This window comes from Pseudorasbora parva, chromosome 4 (genome assembly GCF_024679245.1).
Source record: "Pseudorasbora parva isolate DD20220531a chromosome 4, ASM2467924v1, whole genome shotgun sequence".
Lineage (NCBI taxonomy): Eukaryota > Metazoa > Chordata > Actinopteri > Cypriniformes > Gobionidae > Pseudorasbora > Pseudorasbora parva.
In genome coordinates, this window is record NC_090175.1 from 28,069,631 (window position 1) to 28,092,125 (window position 22,495).

The 22,495-nt window shown below is 37.5% G+C and overlaps 1 protein-coding gene across 2 annotated transcripts in view; it reads right to left on the reverse strand.

Annotated features, from left to right (window-relative positions):
• Positions 1 to 646: 646 nt before the first annotated feature.
• cnnm2b (cyclin and CBS domain divalent metal cation transport mediator 2b) overlaps positions 647 to 22,495 on the reverse strand; it is a 63,390-nt gene continuing 41,541 nt past the window's right edge. Inside the window, exons 3-8 of one of the 2 annotated variants that reach the window (XM_067441432.1) lie at positions 18,466 to 18,603; positions 13,824 to 13,993; positions 13,426 to 13,519; positions 10,736 to 10,786; positions 8,937 to 9,115; positions 647 to 2,691 (exon numbers count right to left, since the gene is read on the reverse strand). In XM_067441432.1, the coding sequence (XP_067297533.1) occupies positions 2,476 to 2,691; positions 8,937 to 9,115; positions 10,736 to 10,786; positions 13,426 to 13,519; positions 13,824 to 13,993; positions 18,466 to 18,603 (848 nt within the window). In that variant the 3' untranslated portion in view covers positions 647 to 2,475. The remainder of the gene's footprint in view (positions 2,692 to 8,936; positions 9,116 to 10,735; positions 10,787 to 13,425; positions 13,520 to 13,823; positions 13,994 to 18,465; positions 18,604 to 22,495) is intronic. The other variant, XM_067441434.1, reaches the window with a different exon arrangement.

Here is a 22,495-nt window from a genome sequence, read left to right on the forward strand (position 1 = left end):
TTTTCCTGAAATCTTTTTTTAGTTCATGACATAAGCAAACATTATTATTTTTTAGCTTTCAGATAAGCAAAGGTGCAAAACGGTTGTGTCGGTAGAAGAGATCAAGAGCAAAATATCCATGGCATTTATTAATCCCATTTCTTTTGTTTTGTTGTCGTTTGTTTAGGGCATGAGATTTCATGTCTTCAAATTTCAATTATGCTTCCTGGATTATGATAGTTTCTGATTTATAGCGATCTAAACTTACACATATGGGAAATTGCATTGCAATGTAAAAATAAAGATGATTTTCCTTAATAAACTCACTACTGGTCTCCTGTCGTGTTTACTTCTGAGAGTATAACGACTATACTTATATTTCATAACAGCTTTCTTCAGTCTAACATGGCTTATGCAACAGATTCTATTTCTGATTTCTGTCATTTGTCCAAAATACAGCTCCATGTCTATGTACTGCACTTTAAACAAAGTATAAGACGTTCAAACAAAATAAAAATAAATAGCTCCAATACCAGTCCTGACAAGTCATTTGTCTATCCAGTAGAAAGCAAAAAAAATGTGTGATGCAACAATCACAGTCAATCATAATATATATGGATGTTTAATATGCAAAAAAGTGCAAAAATAACACAGTACCATAGTGAAACCGATGAATGTTTAATAGCACTTTCTCTAGAACCATTTTCCTCCCTAGGGTTTACATTTTAGTTACAAAGTAGCTACAATTCATTAACAAAGCAAATTAGAAAAAGAAAAAAAAATGTAAAAAGCCAGAACCTGTATTTAACCCCACAAGAGCATCTTCCTACAAAAAAAAATCAAAGTTGGTTTTCATTTACTAAATAAAACCCAACAATTTCTGATCTCACCTCTCTTATGTAAAAATCTTTGGTATAAAGAGCATCAGTATTAAGGTTAAACCCTTATCAAGGTTTAGTTTGGCTAAATTGTTAGAATGTAGTGCCAAGCAGTGGCTGTCTGTGGTACTGACCCATGTATAAATAATAGAATACAACGAGTAATGCATTCCTGTTATTTATCTGTTGTGGTTCAAGTAACCATTGGAACACATGAAAACATCTAGGGTGAAGTCTTAAAAGCTGCCTGAATCAGATTTACCACAAAGTCTGACATTGTAGAAACAGGGTCATGCAGCTGCCACCTATAAGAACATATAGGAATAGGTATCGGAATGATTTATGTGACCACTAACATTTCTGCAAAACTATTGGTCATTTGGAGTATGGCAAGGGGTCACTTTTGTGACGGTTCAAAGAGAAAACGTAAGTGGTTTTATCATTAACAAAACAGTAAATTTGCGTTCATTTCTTAAAACATTTGTATGCATAGCACGAGTTTCCAGCGTTCATATAAATAACCGTCGAAGTCAACATTAGGCTACAGCTAACACAAGAAGAGTGGAGCCGCCTCGCTTACAGACGTGTGATGTGCAGAACAATTTAACGTAGTTGTTTTAATGACGCGGTAAAGACTTATCTCGTCATGGGCGGGATTAGGAATCGCACGGCTGCGTATGGATTCTCCCTTGCATAAAGTCCTGACAGGTCTTTCGTTTAGTTCAAATAACAACGCGTTCTAACTTGTAAAGTTATTGTGCCTTTGATAGGAATTAAACATTTCAAGCGGACAAAGTAGGACTTGTTCGTCCTTGGAAGTGAATCCAAAATATCAAATATACAAACATGATACAAAATAATCTATAATTTACAATACAGTAATCATGATAAATCATCTTTTAAATAAAACGTGTTTCATTGCACTTGTTAAAAAAAAATTAATATGATTTTTTTAAAGGCAATATAATGATTCATCTTTTTAAAAAGGTGTCAAGGTACTGTGGGATATACCAGATTTAAAACAGTAAAAATAACCATTTCTGAAATATACATGTAATAGACCCTCACCGGTATACAATGATGTCTTTGAAACTATGTGTGTATAGCATGTGCATGATATCAGTGACACTCATAGAGGCACACACATACACATGCTCAACGTACAGACGGGTGTTTGCATGTGCCGACAATTATATCCTGACATGCACGTATATACAAATGCATACAAAATAAATAAATATGTGAGTAGAATGCTCTTGGTTCACGGTTTCCTTCAAAGCAGTATTTGGAACAGTCTTTGATTTACCCTATTGCAGCATCTGCCTGGAGTATTTCTTCTGTGTTTGTGAACGTCACGGGGCAGTTTGAGTGTAGCTGGAGGGGCTCGTCAGAGCGCAAGACTGTCCATCCTCCAAACTCTTTGGCTGGGGGACATAAACGCTGTGGTTTATCTGAAATCTTAATGGAACCGAAGCGTGTCACTGGACTATCCCATTTTGCCTTGGGTCAACCCAAGCTCTGACCCCAGTGGTACTGCACTACCAGATTAGAGTGGTTTGGGGTGGTGAGGCGGCTCTAGGGTTCTGCTATGGGCTTCGCTCCACCACCCCACTGAGGGCTAGATGGCCCCCTCACTGTGTCCCGTGTGGTTCGACTTGTTGTGGGCGACGCAGTTCTGCGTCTGGTTGAACAGAGCGGTGGTTTCATCGGTCACTCCGTCGTGGAGCTCTGTCAAAGTCATTTCGATTTTGGTGTACTCGCTGCTCTCTGATGACTGTGGCGTCTTGTCGATACGTGAGGCCATAACGGCGTTCTGATACTGCTGGCGTGTTACCTGTCAAAACACATGGAAAAGGGGGTTACAAAAAAAAAACATAGAATTTTTAGTCTCAGCCTCAGAGACTACATGCCCACGGACCGTTGGCATGTCTGATGCATATGGCACACTTTTCTGGAAACATTTCATGAGTTTCGAAGTTGTCATCAGAGGCCTGTTGCATGAAGCTAGTTGAACAAACTCTGAGTTTCAGAGTAGGTTTAGAGTTGACAAATCCAGATAAATCCAACCTGGTTTAGATCAAGTTCAACCGTTTCTCAAAGCTTGGTATAAACTTACTCTGTCAACTCAGGTTTAATCCAGAGTTAGCGATTAACTATCACCGATCACCTGAAAGTGTGACACCTGCAGCAAACAGCCAATCACAGCGTCTGTTTGATTCACTTCTCTTCTGAAGATTGAGAGATCATTTTGAAAATGATCATGAAATTAAATGTGTTTACAAAGCAGGAATAAACACTGCTGATGTAGCGACAGTTTGAGAAGGCAGCTTAAAGAATATCTCACTATATCAATGTAGACGTGAATCAAAGAAATATGTATATAAATATAGAAATATAATTATAGGTTCACAAAGAGCTCAAATGAATACACATTGTTTAAAAGAATTATGAATGCATGCATTATATTTACTGTTTGGCTACTTGTCGATCAATATGAACATATATTAATTCAAAGTGATTATATATATAAATATAATAAATAATTAGCATCAAAAGATTTTAGAGAATTTAAAGAATTAGCACCACAATTTTATTTCTAAAGTTTTTTCATTATGAACTGCTTTAATTTGGAACGAGAGATACAGGGGGTGTGGCTTTACTGTGTCTTTACTTGTAGCTGATTGGTTCAGTTTGGGTTTGTGATCTCTAACCCAGAATAAAACCTGCTCCAGAGCAGGTTAGCCGCACAGTGCAAGTTACCATGGTGATAAACACAGCTAAAAACCAATCCATCTTCTTGAGCCCGAAAAACCAGAGTTTGCTCAAACTAATCTCGAACTTACCTGGGTAACAACTGAAACCAGCTTTGTGCAACAGGCCACTGATTGGTTGAATTCTACAGGATGTCCGCGAGACGTGTTTGTGGCATTCTTTAATGGAGGATCAACTAAATGCTTTTTTTTTTAAACTATGTGAAGTTTGCGGCTCCATTTTTGCAGAAAACTTGAACAACGTTCTTGAGTTAATGATTTATAGATGCACAGTCTGTTATTGCAGGGACATCGTCTATACATTTTCACACCCCTAAATATGACGCGGAACAAAGCGAACTGTGTTGAGTTACATGTCAGTCCACTTGGGCGGTCCTTGACCAATGAAAGCTGCGAAAAAGTCCAGACCTTCTGCAGTCAGTCTGAACGTCTGGCTACCCAAGACTATAATATCTTACGCTATGCCCTCCCAACCAGATGCTGCAAAGATAACGGGTATTTTTCCATGGTAATCAATGGGTGCTTCCCAATTCTTATTTGTGCATCCTCGTTTCCTTTCCTATCTTCCTTTCCTCGCGCCTTAGCTCCTCCCCTTCAGGATGCGAGGGAAGGACGCAAGGAAAAGATGCGAGGACGGAGGACTTGAATCAAGTGAAATGATATATCCTCGCTCCCTTTAATGTCACTTCAAAGCGGCGTCAATTAATGATGACTCTGCACCGCTGGATTTAGTTAGGATTCTTGAACATTAGAGATAACTATTTTTATTATACGGCTCTGTGACATACTTGATTCTGATTGGTCAATTGTGCATTCCAGCGGTACGTTATTTCCAGATAACACCCGCTCATACGGGTACTACGAGTTATCTTGACCGGTACTACTTCTATGCTTAACGCTGGCGCCATCTTGTGGCTTAAACAGCCGTGGGTAACAATGGAAGACTTCAAGGCAGGTTTCCTTTATAATGTTTTTAATATAGATATTTTTCTTACACAAATGCATCGATTCGAATCAGAAGGCTCTATTTACCCATCGGAGTCGTGTGGAGCACATTATTTGACGGACAGCTCCATTTTTTATGGACTTCAAACACAACTACAACTAACGTTACTGCTTGGGTTAGCTTGGACTTTTTAAATATAACTCTGATTGTATTTGTCTGAAAGAAGAATATCATATACACCTACGATAACTTGAGGGTGAGTAAATCACAGGCTTGGTTTCATTTTTGGGTGAACTAACCCTTTCAGCATTCATTTTCAACATTTAGCAAGGACATATGGCAAATCTTCAGCAATAGATAAAGGCTTAAAGCAGGTTGGAACGGTTTTCCTTCACGGAAGCTTTGCGTAAGAGCTAATAAAATATTTAATCTCAAGACAATATTTTGTGTCTAATAATTATTTATTTGAGACTAGTAGCCGTGTAATAAGCGGGATAATGTACACCCAGCCTGTCGTTATCGCAGAATAAACCCCTTCAGAGTGATGCAAGACCCTCTCTCTGTCGGGGTTAAATCTGAGATAACAACCGGCTGGGTGTACATTATCCCTTACATATTGTGAGCTTCAGCCTCCACAAAATACCACATTTGTCCATATTTAAATTAACATTACCAGTTATTATTGACAATGAATTCCAATTATCAACTGCTTTTTATTCGTTGGATAGTATTAGTTTCTATTTGTTTCTTTCATTTTCTTGTGCTTTGATATAATTCTGCAACTGTCAAGTGTTGTTATTTGACAAACATTTGTGTATTGTACATATAAACATAATAATAATAACGAATAAACTGTGGCAGGATATGAAGGGGGGGGGGAGAATTAATGCTTGCGTCACGTTTAGTCGATAAAACACTTCCGCAAAGGATACTCCAGTGTATCCTCGCTCATGACTCGACTCCTCAGGAAGCCTCCTCACTCCTCAATCCTCGCCTCCTTGCGGTGCAATTAGAGAATTGAGATCTCCTAAAAGTTGGCTGAGCTCCATCGGTTTCCGGATCATAGGATGGAGGACGGAGCAGCGAGGAAACATGGAGGGGTATTGAGAAGCACCCAATGTTTTTGTCCAAAGCGGCCATGACAACAATACACAACAAGGCTTTTATTTTAGACGCCGTTTCTATTTCTGCGATATTGCAGCTTGAACAACTACAAACAAATTATGATGATGATACTCTCAGGTGTTGATTGTGTGCTTTATTTCATGTTAAAAGGATCTATTGTTAGTTTGAATATAATTGGACGTGACCTTTATAGCCACACTGAAGCAACACTAGATAGTTTACTTCAGATCTGGCAAATAAATTAAAGGATAGATAAACCTTTATTCCGATAAAGATTGCACCGGTCACTCAGTATGTATTTTATTAATGGTAAAATGGTTTAAAATGTATTACATTATATACTTTTCCATTTTGTTGTGAGACTTTGCCCACACACTCGTTTGATTGGATGTGATTTGTGATTTCTTTCATCTCAGAGTCTGTCTGGTGTTACCTATCCAACAAGTATACTGACAACACTCTCTTAACCATATAAAGCATACTGGATCATATTTGATAAACACCTTTCTATGGCCTTATCAGCATGATCAAATCTTTGTTGAAAAATCGGTTGCACACAATCTTCTACATGCATTCTGTTTGGTAGTTTGTACTTTTTTTTTAGCAAACAAAAGGGCTTTCATACAACTGTCCATCTTCAGGTTGAGGTATTCAAAGACACGTTGCTGTGAAACCCTTACTGATTTTTATTAAGTAAATGTAAGAATACATTTTATATTTTGCCCCCACAATAAAAAGTACTTTAACCATGAAATGATCTTACATATTAATGATCTTACTAAGGCATATGATTGGGCGATACTGAGTGACTACTACATGTAAATGCATTATGTAAGTTTATACTGTTATAAAGATCACACTGATTCACATTAAAAGCTATTAGAATCCTGCATCAAAACATGCACCAAATTGCATATTTCTGCAAGGTTTGGCAATCTAAATAAAATGAAGGTGTTTTTCCACCTTGAGTATGAGCTCCATATTCTCTATCACACTATGAGCCATAAAAGCCTGGTGTATCAAATATGATACTCAACAAATGTGTCAAATTAATTGAATTATTTATAATTATTATTTCAATTTTGAAAGGCTCAATAAGCAGTTCCATTAAAAAAACATCTTATATAATATCTATCTATCTATCTATCTATCTATCTATCTATCTATCTATCTATCTATCTATCTATCTATCTATCTATCTATCTATCTATCTATCTATCTATCTATCTATCTATCTATCTATCTATCTATCTATCTCTATATATATATATATATAGTATTATGTAATGTATTTTTATTTTTTAATGGAACTGCTTATTGAACCTTTCAAAATGTAAAAATAATTAAATTAATGTGACATATTTGTTGAGTATCATATTTGATATACCAGGCTTTTATGGCTCATAGTATAATATGATATAATTATAATTTTATATACAGTGCCTTGCGAAAGTATACGGCCCCCTTGAACTTTGCGACCTTTTTCCACATTTCAGGCTTCAAACATAAAGATATAAAACTGTAATTTTTTGTGAAGAATCAACAACAAGTGGGACGCAATCATGAAGTGGAAATGAAATTTATTGGATATTTCAAACTTTTTTAACAAATCAAAAACTGAAAAATTGGGCGTGAAAAATTATTCGGCCTCTTTACTTTCAGTGCAGCAAACTCTCTCCAGAAGTTCAGTGAGGATCTCTGAATGATTCAATGTTGACCTTAATGACTAATGATAGAATAGAATAGATAAATCTGTGAATTTATAGAATTCTGATAGAATAAATCGAATCCACCTGTGTGTATTCAAGTCTCCGTATAAATGCACCTGCACTGTGAAAGTCTCAGAGGTCCGTTTAAAGCGCAGAGAGCATCATGAAGAACAAGGAGCACACCAGGCAGGTCCGAGATACTGTTGTGGAGAAGTTTAAAGTCGGATTTGGATACAAAAAGATTTCCCAAGCTTTAAACATCCCAAGGAGCACTGTGCAAGCCATAATATTAAAATGGAAGGAGTATCAGACCACTGCAAATCTACCAAGACCTGGCTGTCCCTCTAAACTTTCAGCTCATACAAGGAGAAGACTGATCAGAGATGCAGCCAAGAGGCCCATGATCACTCTGGATGAACTGCAGAGATCTACAGCTGAGGTGGGAGACTCTGTCCATAGGTCAAATATCAGTCGTATACTGCACAAATCTGGCCTTTCTGGAAGAGTGGCAAGAAGAAAGCCATTTCTTAAAGATATCCATAAAAAGTGCCACAAGCCACCTGGGAGACACACCAAACATGTGGAAGAAGGTGCTCTGGTCAGATGAAACCAAAATTGAACTTTTTGGCAACAATGCAAAACGTTATGTTTGGCGTAAATGTAACAAAGCTCATGAACACACCATCCCCACTGTCAAACATGGTGGTGGCAGCATCATGGTTTGGGCCTGCTTTTCTTCAGCAGGGACAGGGAAGATGGTTAAAAATGATGGTAAGATGGATGGAGCCAAATACAGGACCATTCTGGAAGAAAACCTGATGGAGTCCGCAAAAGACCTGAGACTGGGACGGAGATTTGTCTTCCAACAAGACAATGATCCAAAACATAAAGCAAAATCTACAATGGAATGGTTCAAAAATAAACATATCCAGGTGTTAGAATGGCCAAGTCGAAGTCCAGACCTGAATCCAATCGAGAATCTGTGGAAAGAACTGAAAACTGCTGTTCACAAACGCTCTCCATCCAACCTCACTGGTCTACAAGGAGGAATGGGCAAAAATTTCAGTCTCTCGATGTGCAAAACTGATAGAGACATACCCCAAGCGACCTACAGCTGTAATCGCAGCAAAAGGTGGCGCTACAAAGTATTAACTTAAGGGGGCCGAATAATTTTACATGCCCAATTTTTCAGTTTTTGATTTGTTAAAAAAGTTTGAAATATCCAATAAATTTCATTCCACTTCATGATTGTGTCCCACTTGTTGTTGATTCTTCACAAAAATTACAGTTTTATATCTTTATGTTTGAAGCCTGAAATGTGGCAAAAGGTTGCAAAGTTCAAGGGAGCCTAATACTTTCGCAAGGCACTGTATATAGTATTAGTTCATATTTAGATTAAACAAAGGGAGTATCATAGTGAGCTGGTGAGCAAAAAAGTTAATGTCAAGCCCTGGCTATGTCATGTAGTGCCAAGAAAACATGTTCATGAACTGCAAGTGAGTTGGCGAGTTTGTGCAGTTCTGTTTACCTTAATATACTGTACGTCTGACACAGCTCTGACCGAATAGTCTGGCACATAGATCTGCAGGAAGGCATTGAGCTGGTTGTTACTGCTGCCCAGTGACGGTGTGATGACTTCAATCCGCTCGCTACGATTTAACGAGTCAGAATGGTTCAGTCCAAATGACCGAGGGGGGGATTTGTTTTCTGCAGAGGAAAAGGGAAAGCATTGCGACTTTAGTAATCAGCAAAAAAAGGTAAACAAAAAAATTCAAGGGCACGATAGGGAGGGGACACACACTGTAAACTCAACTAAAAAAAAATAAAAAAATAAACTAAAAAATAAATAAAATTAATATTAATTATCTGCCACGTTTTATTTTATGTCATCATACTTGATCGTTCAACTATTTGTGTAACTGTATCTAAATAGGGACAAAGTGGAGGCGTTTGGTCGCTTCTAACTTGATCTCTGTTTGGTACCATAGTGAATGAACTGGGCTTAGTGGGCTAAGCTAAATGCTATCAGATCATCACCACGTGTCAGTGATTAAGTGCACACATTCAGACGAGAGAGGGATGTATCAACTCGTCTTAGTTAAGGGAATAGTATAACAGTTTAATATGAAAAAGTGGTGATGTATCCCTTTAAGAACACAAACACTTTTTTAATAATTGATATAAATAAAGAAAAACGTAATAAGTTATTTTACTCAGCAATCATGCATTAAATTGATCAAAATTGACTGTAAAAAGTTTACCCAAATCATCATTCTATCATAGAATGATGATTTCTGAAGTATCATGTGACACTGAACATTCTTTAACATCACACCAATTTTTTTTTTAATATATTTCACAATATTAATATATTTACTGTATATTCGATCAAAAAAATCTGCCTTGGTGAGCAAAAGAGACTTTCAAAAATCTTACCAACCCAAAGCTTTTAAACAGTAGTGTGTTTGTAGATGTTTATGCCACTGAACCTTTTAGTGACTGGACCCTCAAATTTAACTTCATAGACACAATAAGTAGCACAATAAGCACATGGTATATTATTTTATAATAGCTTGTAACAGCTTTTTAGAACTCAATAATTGCATTGCTAGCTATGAAGTGGGTGTTTCATGTATGTAAAAGGGTTGCCGCTGGCATGAGTATGATAAAAAGCCTAAGAGCTTTCAAAGTGAAGACTGGCTTGATTTAATTAAACACAGCTTATGTTTTCCACTTCATAAAGAGGGGGAATTTAAAAGTGCACACACACAAACACTGACTTTACTCACACACAATATACTTGGTAACAGACACTGAAATATTCACACTTCCACACTCCAGCACATATATTTATCCTTTTTTTTCCTGCTCCTATGCATAAACGCACAAACACGTATACACATACACACACACACACAGGTTTCCACAGTGGGGTGTGTTAATGCCACAATTTGGTTGGAATGTATGTAATCCGTGTTTGGATGTGCGAGTGGAGTGGGGGAGCCACCGCGTCTTTAGTTCAAGGCTCCACTGCTGGCCTGAAGGGGCCCAACTCTCAGCCCTACATGCTGGTAGTCAGCATGAGGTATGTGAGAACCGGGAACAGTATGTGTGTGCATGTGTGTGTGGGTGACTATGTACAGGGGTATGTGTGTGTGCGCGTATGGCCCCGCTGTCGCCCTTTACTCCAGGAGGCCTGTGAAGTAGAAATGTGTGGGAGGGATTCTGTGGATTGAACGAAACATGCGGTATGATTTACAGGGAGTAACAGACAGACTAATGTCTGACCTTTCCGTTGTTTGATTAGTCACTTTGGTTTAACAATACCTGGAGATCCAGCAACAGACTCAGCCCTACTGACCACAAAGGTACGAGAAACTGCAGAGAAGGTACAGGAGGAAGAGAAAAGCATCAAAAGAGAGTGGGAAACAAAAAGGTGACAAAAATGTAGAACTGAAGGGAAAAGACCTGAAGAGCTTCCCCCCCCCCCCCCCCCCATAATAAAGCACTTTTAGTATTACTGTAGGCCCATGTTCTCACCACCAGAGGTCACCTATGTTCTGTGATAGTCTCCAAACTAGTGGCACATGTGACACTTTGTTCAAATATGGCCGAATATTCAACCCCTATCAATTTTCTGATGGATCTAAATATGTTCAGCATGATTTGAAAACAAAATACAGTTATTTCAAAAGGGCCAGTTTTCAAACTTACACATTTTTATAATTTAATCTGGACTTCATATATTGTTGGAAAATGTTTTGATTCTTTATTGTTTGGTCACACACTTTACAATAAGGCTCTATTATTTAACAGTTCATTCATTCAACAACAAACTAACAATGAGAAATAAACCATTTATAAATCGTAGTTACCGGTAAATGTAAATTTCAACATTTAATAACATTATTTAGATCAAAAGTCGTGACTTTATTATTAACAACAACAAAACAATAATTCCATTCATCCATCCATTTCCCAAAAGGATTGTTTTGTGCAGGACTGTGGTAATAAAAATCATAATAAATGCCACGTTTTGAACATTAGTGTCTTTTATCATTTGTATTTATATATTAATCAATCCTGCACACTGATAGCTGCACAAATATGTCTACTGTTGAAAAAAACAATATAGCAGAATCTTGATCGTTTCGCAAAACAAATGACTGTCTCAAATTCTTTCCCTATTCTTACTGCCATGTGACCTGTGGAACAAAAGCTTCTGTGATACGGTGTTATTTTCTGATAGTGTCTCAAACACATTCTGCATACAATAACTCCTGACTGTGAGTAGTCCATCATAGTACCAAATCATAGTGAGAACAGTATGTCAAAGGTGCCAGAATGAGGCTCCACTTCCTGTGGATCTTCAAAGTATGTATCCGTGCATACTTGTTGGACTAATACTGCCCACGACTGCTTGCACTTTTGTAGGGTATGTGGGTGTATCATGTGCTATCAACTGAATTTTGCATTGCAGTATACATTTACGATTTATGTATTTAAATTGCATTTAAAATATCCAACCATCTGGATTACAAAGTTTTAATATTAACAAACTAATAATGTGATCCATGTTTGTCAGTCATACAAAAAAAAAAACAAGTACAAAAAAAATCATGGCATAGTTTATTATTAGCTATTTGCATCTATTTAATTTGGGTGCTGTATGGGAACATATTCACTATTAACTATGACTTTTGACTCCCCAGACCAATGTTCAATCTTAAATTGACCTTGGTCTGGTGATTGCCAAACAAGCAGGATAAAGGCATTAATATGTGCTTTATAAGTACTAATAAACTGATAATATCCTAGTAATGTGCATGCTAATAAGCTAATAAGCAACTAGTTAACAGTGAGACTTGTACCTTAAAATAAAATGTTACCCATCTATTTAATTTGGGTGCTGTATGGGAACATATTCACTATTAACTATGACTTTTGCCTCAATAAACTCCCAATTTACTGCTTATTAATAGTTATAATAATAATTATTATTAAAAATAATTATTTGTTACATTTATATAACACTTTTCTGGGTACTCAAAGTGCTTTACATATAGAAGGGGGGAATCTTCTCAACCACCACCAATGTGCAGCATTCACCTGGACAATGCGACGGCAGCCATATTGTGCCAGAATGTAGAATAAGGTCATGCAGAATAATAGACTGGGTAAACCCAGCCTGATCTGCCGGCGATTTGATTTCGCCCGGCAACTCAGTCTGGAAACCTGTACATTCATTTCTACGGCTTCTGTTACACTTTTGCGGAAACCAATCACAGACTGGCTTATCCACCTTGCGCGGGTTTAACACGATGACAGATAGAGAAACGATGGGTCGTTCCCCATTGATCGCACCTCTTTTCGTTTGATTGGTTGAAGGACTATCCAATTGCATACAGAGTCATTTGAACTATGCCCGTTGATCACGCCTCTTGTGCAGTAGAAAACACAGAGCAGACTCCCCAGACCAATGTTCAATCTTAAAATGAGCTTGGTCTGGTGATTGCCAAACAAGCAGAATAAGGCATTAATATGTGCTTTATAAGTACTAATAAACTGTTAATATCCTAGTAATGTGTATGCTAATAATCTAATAAGCAAACTAGTTAACAGTGAGACTTGTACCTTAAAATAAAATGTCACCCATTTATTCAAATCACTTAGAATAAGCACAAATCTTTTCATTGAAAAACAATTGCATTTATTCCATAAAACATATAAATATGTTTAAAGTCTGTCTAGCAGCAGAACACATACTATTGAATTAGTTAAATGTATGACTTATTGATGATAAATATATAAACCTGCGTGTACTTGTGTCTATTTATTAGTACTATTACAGAAATCCTACCTGTTTCATATGTTTTATGTATGACTGACACATATATCATATTAAGTCTATTAGTGTATGTTAAAACTGTGTAATCCAAAATATATATATATATGCTACAACTTTTTGTATTTTATAGAACGATGCAAATGAATGATATTTATTAATTTGTATTTACCTGGAGACGCGGTGAGAGCCATGATCCCATACGAGGAGAACGCTCCAGCTTCAAACTTCATTCCCTCCTTCCCTGCCTCCACTTCCACCTTCCCCTAAGAGAACAGATCACATTGAAGGCCAGACTTTCAATACAGCGAAGAATTGTTTTTTAAACAACTTACTTTTACTACGAATGATAATTTTTTTGCAAAAGTAGACTTTCAGTAAATCCTTTAGAAGCATGGCTGTCTTTCACAATACTCACAAAACTAAACATTCCTCTTTCACGTAGGTACCTTAGCTCTTTCATACTGGGCGTGTTAAATACTTGCGAAAATCCCAGCTTGCTCTAGGCTAATAACCTCAATCCTTTCTCTCTATGCCCTCCACGGCCCTGGACCAAACAACCAAGCTGACCTGCAGAATGAGGATGAAATAGTCCACGGGCTTGTTGCGGTGGAAAAGGTAATGCTCGATGGCCTTCTTATTCTTCTCATTATATTTGACCTCCTGGATGACGTTGGGGTGCTTGAGGAGACGCAGGAGGATCTTTTCAGACATCTGGCTGGGACTGAATAATTCAACTTCTGTAAAGCAGAAGAAGACATGACATCATCTTCCTGTTCCTGTGGGTTTTTCACAATTGAAATTGTTACCTCAGAACCATTCGAAACTATGTTCAAAGGTAACATTGCATTTCAGGTTTCAAAACTTCACACGGTGTATTAGTAAACCCTGGGTCATTTTGGACGAATACAGCTTGTGGCAGGCAAACACACTGTTTTAATAACTGCTTATCCATCTGCAACACTGTTTTAACTGTTTTAAGCCTTCTGAAACATACAAAAGCAGACACAAATTTTCATTTCCGTTAACGGCGTCAGCTTTCAACATTTGTATTGTTCTCTCAAAAGCTGAAACTAAACACAGAGCGTGAAAGTTTCTGTGACTGTACAAAGTGTATGAATAAGCACTGTTGTGTCTATCATGATGGTTGTCTGTTGCTAAATGACTCACTGTAACATTGTTCTGCTTACAGGATCTGTGTCACCTGGCAGCTGGTCGCTCCTTGACCAGGCAACGCTTATAGTATTGTATTTGTTAATCAATGATTAGTGTAAGCTACAAGGGGAAAGTGCTCACCAAATCCTGGAATTACGTTTAAAGGGGAATACCACTCAGAATGTTTGGCATATCCTTTTTGTCTCTGTTATACACAAACACCCTTGAGACCATTTAACATCAGCTTGATGGATATTAACTCAAAGGGAAATGACTTGTAGGAGGTTGTGCCAAATGCCTGAAGAGTTCTGCAAGAATCAGCTATTCTACATTAAGACGGCATTTATTTTTATATAATATTACAGCTCTAAGAAAAAAAGGTACAAAGCTGTCACTGAGGCAGTACCCTAAGGTGCAAAAGAGAAAAGGTTAAACTTTGTACCTTATTTACCCCTAAACGGTACATATAAGTACTTTAGGTTACAGTTTATTATTGTTTATTACAGTTCATTGTTACAATGTGATTATATATTTAAGTACTGAGTAATATTAATGAACTACATGTACAACCCCAAATCAGAAAAAAGTTGGGACAGTTTGGAAAACGCAAATAAAAAAAGAAAGAAGTGATTTCTAAATTTACTTTGACTTGTATTTCATTGCAGACAATATGAACACAAAATATTCCATGTTTTGTCTGGTCAACTTCATGTCATTTGTAAATATGTATCCTTTCCTGTCATTCAGACCTGCCACACATTTAAAAAAAAGTTGGGACAGGAGCAATTTACGGCTAGTAATGAGGTAAAAGGGTTAAATAATGATGCGATTTGAAACAGGTGATGTCAACAGGTGATTGAAATTATGATTTGGTACAAAAGCAGCATCCAAGAAAGATCTAATCCTTTAGGAGCAAAGATGGGCTGAGGATCGCCAGTTTGCCAACAAATACGTGAGAAAATTATTGAAATGTTTAAAAACAATGTTCCTAAGCCTAAGCTGAACAACCGTGATCTCCGATCCCTCAGGCGGCACTGCATCAAGAATCGTCATTCATCTATAAGCGATATCACCACATGGGCTCAGGACTACTTTGGCAAACCTTTGTCAAGTACCACAATACGTAGTTACATCCACAAATGCCAGTTAAAACTGTACTGTGCCAAAAGGAAGCCTTAGGTTAACAGTGTCCAGAAGCGCCGTCGACTTCTCTGGGCTCGGAGGCATCTGGGATGGACCATCACACAGTGGAAATGTGTACTGTGGTCAGATAAATCAGTATTTCAGGTATTTTTTGGGAGGAATGGATGCCGTGTGCTCCGGGCCAAAGAAGAAAAGGATCATCCAGACTGTTACCAGCAACAAGTCCAAAAGCCAGGGTCTGTCATGGTATGGGGTTGGGTCAGTGCCCTTGGCAAAGGTAACTTGCACTTCTGTGAAGGCATCATTAATGCTGAAAAGTACATAGAGATTTTGGAGCATAATATGCTGCCTTCAAGAAGATATCTTTTCCAGGGACGTCCATGCATATTTCAACAAGACAATGCAAAACCACATTCTGCACACATTACAAAGTCCTGGCTGTGGAGGAAGAGGGTACGGGTACTTGACTGGCCTACCTGCAGTCCCGACCTGTCTCCAATAGAGAATGTGTGGTGCATTTTGAAGCGCAAAATGCGACAACGAAGACCCCGTACTGTTGCCCACCTTAAGACTTGTTTGCAGGAAGAATGGGACAAAATTACACCTGAAACACTTCATCACTTGGTGTCTTCAGTCCCTAAACGTCTTTTAAGTGTTGTGAAAAGGAATGGCAACATTACAAAGTGCTAAATGCTTTACTGTCCCAAACTTTTCTTGAAATGTGTTGCAGGTCTGAATGACAGGAAAGGATGCATATTTACAAATGACATGAAGTTGACCAGACAAAACATGAAATATTTTGTGTTCATATTGTCTGCAATAAAATACAAGTCAAAGTAATTTTAGAAATCACTTCTTTTTTTTTTATTTGCACATTCCATACAGTCCCAACTTTTTCTGATTTGGGGTTGTACTTACTATAGGGTTGGGGTAGGATTAGGGTTTGGTTGAGGGTTTGTAGCAATTATGCATAATTTACTGGTATTACTAGGTACATGCAACATATGTAACAAGGGCACTGTACAAGAAAGTGTTACCGTACTTTAAAAGTACATACTACTATAGTAAGTGTACACAGCTTTTCACTTTTATACCTTAGGGTACTGCCCCAGTGACAGCTTTGTACCTTTTTTTCTGAGCCTGTAAAAACAAAACTCTTTTCTATTTTAAAATATTTAAAAAAAAAAAAAAAATTCCTGTGATGATAAAGCTGAATTTGCTGCAGCCATTAGTCTTAAATGTCACATGATCCTTATGAAATCATAATAATATGCAGATTTTCTGCTCAAGAAACATTTCTTATTAATATCAATGTTGAAAACAGCATTCATATTTTTGTGGAAACCGTGACATTTTCTTCAGGACTCTTTGATGAAAACAAAGTTGAAAAGAACAGCACACAAGTCTGTTACATTATAAATGTCTCTAGAGTCATTTTTGATTTCTTTAATGTAGCCGTACTAAACTAAATGTTACTGACCCCAAACATTTAAACAGTAGTGTAAATGACTCCTATAAAACGTCATACACAAAGAAATATTATAATTTCATGCAGAAACTGCTCTGTTGCAGTGGAATGTCTGCAACATTAGTCAAAAGTAATTTGTATTATGATACAAATATTTACACTGATATTAACAAATGTATTCTATACATTAGAAATACAAAGTGCTTTCTAGGAAACACATATACCATGAAACAAAATGTGGTAGTGAGTGTCAAAGGTGATGTGATCTCTGCTGTGGAAAAACAACATGTTTTTAATTCCTTCTTTCAGCTGTCTGCTGGCTTTTTCAGGGAGACTGAGATCATTTCTTTATACACTAATCAAGCAGTCTTTAAATATAGTCCAAACCTTAGTATAGAAACAACATCAACATCGTGACTTCCACCAAAAACTGCCGAGATTTACCTATAAAAGAATGTTGCTTTAGTTGTTGGTTACGGTAAAAAAGTGCCAGTGAAGATTTTTACAATGTTCAAATAAATGCTATCCTTTTTAATTTTCTATTCATAAAAGAATCCGGAAAAACATGTATCATGGTAACAGCATAAATATTAAGCAAAACAATCTATAAGAATAAATAATTCTTAAGCACCAAATCAGCATATTAGAATGATTTCTGAAGGATCATGTGACACTGAAGACTGGGGTAATGGGCCTTGGTCAAATAAATGAGGTAACACTTTATTTTAAGGTTCAGTTACTAGCTATTAACCAGTTGCTTATTAGCATGCATATTACTAGGATATTGGCTGCTTTATAAGAACTTATAAAGCTCATATTAATGCCTTATTCTGCATGACCTTATTCTACATCCCTTAATCCTACCCAATACCTAAACTTAAATGCTACAAAAACTACCTTACTAACTACTTATAAGCAGTAAATTATGAGTTTATGGAGGCAAAAGTTGTAGTTAATAGTGAATATGTGTTCCCCATACTAAAGTGTTACCATATATGATATACATAACAACAACAAAAACCAACCCCAAACTTTTTCAACAGCACTGTATGTTATTTATCTAATAAGTATTATGTATATGTATGTGCTTCCCACAGTTGGACTTAAAATAAATATCTGTCAATACATTACAGCAAAAATCCTACTCTGGCTTCTACACCAATTTTTTTTTTTTTTAAGTTAAAACGAAAGAAAGAAATATCAAGAATTTGCAAAGTTTGTAAGGTGCTCCAAGTCACTCTGCTAAACAGTAACCCAAACAAGCTGCTCCTTTTTAAGTGCATTCACCCCCAACCCCCCAAAAAAAGAAAGAAAGAAAAAAACAACAACATCGTGGCACAACTTTCACCAAAAACCAGAGGCAAAGTTCCTCTGTGTGAGCGCCCTTATCATACTACGGTCACAGGACACACTGGGGTAAATCAAGCAGCAATGCAGCACACTTGCCTGTTGCTAGGAAACGCAGAGTAGCCAGTAGAAGCTGAGGTGATATTTTAACCTTCATTTCATTGTCCATGTGCTTGAAAGCCGAGAAATCCTGCTTCCTCTCTCGATGGGTGATTTTCTTTTTTGTTTTGTTGTCGGCTGTCGGAAAAAGGGGATGACAAAGGACATTTTTAAAAAAATTAAATTCTTGAATAATGTGTAAAACATCTTGCCTCAAGTTTGTACAAATATTTACATTGAAACCTAAAAAGGTTTTTGTTTAACACTTTACAACAAGGTTCCGTTTGTTAACATTCGTTAACCACATTGGCTGCCATGAACTCACAATGAAAAATATTCTAAAGAATGTATTAATCATAGGTTAATTTCAACATTTACTAATTTCAACATTTATCTAAATTCGTTATTAAATTTACCCTAAGCTAACATGAAATAACACTAAACTAAAGTACATTTGTATTAACTAAGGTAAACAAAGATTAATAAATACTGTCAAAAATCTAGTGCGTCGAAGAGAAAATAATCGTCACTTTCCGATAAACAATCATTTAAAAAAAATCACTAAGAAACTTAGGAGAAGCCAACATATATAATAATTTTCGTATATAATAAATGATTTGCGTCTCAGAGAAACTTGTGCGCCTCAATAAACTTGTCTTGCTTTCAGAGGCAGATGTTCAGGACAGTTCTAGGAGGGAAATATACCGAGCATCTTTGAAAACAGACTTCTGAATGAGCAAAACAGCTTTGCAAACAAGGTTTTTCTGCTTGTTAGTACAGTTATGCTGTTACATTGTGAAAGTCACATCATTTTTTTTTTTTTTTTTTTTTTTACATGCATTGAGGAATTTATTTGGTAAATGTATTTCCATCGTAGTTTATTTTCATGTTTTCGTATAGGATAGAAAATGTATCCAACTCAAACAAGTGCACTTTTTGATGTGCATGTTTAGAATTAATACGCATCTTGCCGTTTCCATTCAGCATTTTTAGATGCGCTATCTCAAAATGCACATAAAAACAGGTGGATGGAAACATAGCTAATGTTAGTTAATCAAAATACAGTTGTTTAATGTTTGTTCATGTAAGTTTACAGTGCATTCACTAATATTAACATATATAACTTGATTTTAATAATGTATTAGTAACATTAACTAAAGCGCTATTTGCACTGGATAAGTATTATCTGTGGACCTTGTGTGATTTACAAATTGAGGCCCTGTCCACACGAAGCCAGCGCTTTCCCAATCCGATCTTTTTTTTTCCTTGTTTCAAGAAATATCTGCGTCCACACGAGATTACAAAAACGGACTAAAAACGATGTAGTTTGCATGCCAGGCCAGTGTGTGGCGCTGTAATTCTGCCACAGAAATACACTAAAAACGGAGAAGAAGAGTTGTGGCTTGAAGGGGTAAAGCAGTGGTCGGAGGTGAGGCAAATTTTTACAATAAAATAACAATAAATACATTTGCTACTTAACAGATGTGTTTTATTAATGCCTACACCTACCCCAACCCAAAACATACCCTTACAATAATGCAGATACGTTAATTAAATGACGCGATATTGATGTGCGCATGCCCAGTGCCCGTAGTTGTATTCCTTACCTCTTTCACCGTGCTGGACGTAGTGTGATGACATCACCGTTTCAGAAAATATACGGATTCACACGAAGACGGAAGATGAGCGTTTTCAGATTTATCTGCTTTGGGATCCGGTTTCGAAAAATATCGGATGTATGCTTCTAAAACGCCGGATCCGTGTGGACGAAACGCTGATACGGTACAAAATTTATACGTATACAGCTAAACGCGTCTCCGTGTGGACGGGGCCTAAGATATCTTACTTTGGGAAAAGCGTCTTGCTTGGACATCCGTGAAGCCCAATGCAGTCACACCTATCAGGTCAGCGCTCCTGTGAAGCCCCACCCCGTCCTATATAAACAGCACCACTGGCCCAAAATAGCATACTTTACAGCTCTTCCGAGCAGATGAATAAGAGGCCTTCTGTTGAGATGTCTCACTCATTTCTCTCAGAGGTTACAACCATACCTCTATCGGTCAACCCGTTTGACATCTCACTATTGGATATAGATAATGCCCAATATTCAGGCCCCTCGTCTGTAGCCTGGTTAAACCAGACCATTCTCAGTAGTAACTGAATTAGGGTCTGGCAAAGCTTCATAGACAAATAATTTCCAAAGGGGCGTCACCAACGGACGATGACTTATGCAGAGCAACGGAGAAACATCTGAGGGAGCAGTTCTCTGTTTGTGATTTCGAGGAAGATGTTGCAAAGGCTTCTTATGACTTTTGCCGTTGTAAAAGAAGGCACTTGTATTGCGATTAGAACCCGATTTGCCATATTTAAAAAATAATATTGATGAGTCTTTGAAAAATTGTGTCTCACACACTTTATTCAAATTCAGTAATTTCAGATGTGTTCGAATATGCGCAAGTTATTTATTTACAGTTATTTACATGATTACCAGATCTAGTGTGAGGAAATAAGCACAGAAAGGCCAGATACGGAGCTGCTGTGTGGTGTTAGCACATGATCACACTCCCCAACCTCCTCATCAAAGTAGGCGTGTAATCCACAACTGGTAGCCGAGTGTTTTTAATGAAAAGTAAAAGTTTAAATCGCTAAAAACAGACTGACTCGAACGAGTGATGTTCAATGGCGGCATCGATCTTTGTAATGTACAAAATCTGCTTCACCGTCTCTACGCTGTCGTCATCGTGCAAAGCCCGCCCCAACGTTTCTGATTGGTGCCGCGATTTCGACGGATTGGAAATTGGCTTGAATGGGCTCTTTGCCAGACTACTTGCAGAGCAAATCTAGATTTGCCGTAAGTAGTCTGGGTTTTCCCAGGCTACCTCTTCTGGCCATATTTACCCAATATTTCCTTAACCATCTCTGGGTGGAACTTCTATTCCCCTAGGTCAGGGTTCCTCAAATACAGCCCTGGAGGGCCACTGTCCTGCAGTGTTTAACTGAAACCATGTTCAAACTCACGTACCTTCAGTTTTCTAAGAACTCAGAAAACTTTGACTAGCTTGTCCAGGTGTGTTTGATTAGGGCTGGAACTAAATTCTGCGGGACAGTGGCCCTCCAGGACCGGATTTAAGGAACCCTGCCATAGGTGATGATAATAAGAGTGAGAGCATGGATCCATCATGCCTTGTTACCACTTTGCATGCTGGTGGTGGTGTAATGGTGTGGGGGATGTTTTCTTGGCACACTTTAGGCCCCTTAGTGCCAATTGGGCATCGTTTAAATGCCACGGCCTACCTGAGCATTGTTTCTGACCATCCCTTTATGACCACCATGAACCCATCCGCTGATGGCTACTTCCAGCAGGATAATGCACCATGTCACAAAGTTTGAATCATTTTAAATTGGTTTTTTGAACATGACAATGAGTTCACTGTACTAAAATGCCCCCCACAGTCACGAGATCTCAACCCAATAGAGCATCTTTGGGATGTGGTGGAACGGGAGCTTCGTTCCCTGGATGTGCATCCCAAAAATCTCCATCAACTGCAAGATGCTATCCTATCAAAATGGGCCAACATTTCTAAAGAATACTTTCAGCACCTTGTTGAATCAATGCCACGTACACTTAAGGCAGTTCTGAAGGCGAAAGGGGGTCAAACAGAGTATTAGTATGGTGTTCCTAATAATCCTCTAGGTGAGTGTAAATTGTATATGATAATATCTCAATTATTGTTTTAACAGTGTGCAATCTGACACTATTAAGTATGTATCTCAATTTGTAAAAAAAACAAAAAACACGCCTAGAGAGTCTGCGCATACCGTGCGTGATATGGACTTTTCGATCTGTGCCTGTACATTTAGAGTGCACACTCTCACTGCATGATTTGCTAAATTAAAAAAGGCCTTAAAAATAGTCCTGTATTGTGTATTTGTATTTTAGTCTATATTTATATCATATAATATAGTTAAGCAATCACATGGAGAGTGTGGTTTTCCCCCCTAAATATTGCAATGTGATATTGATTTTGTA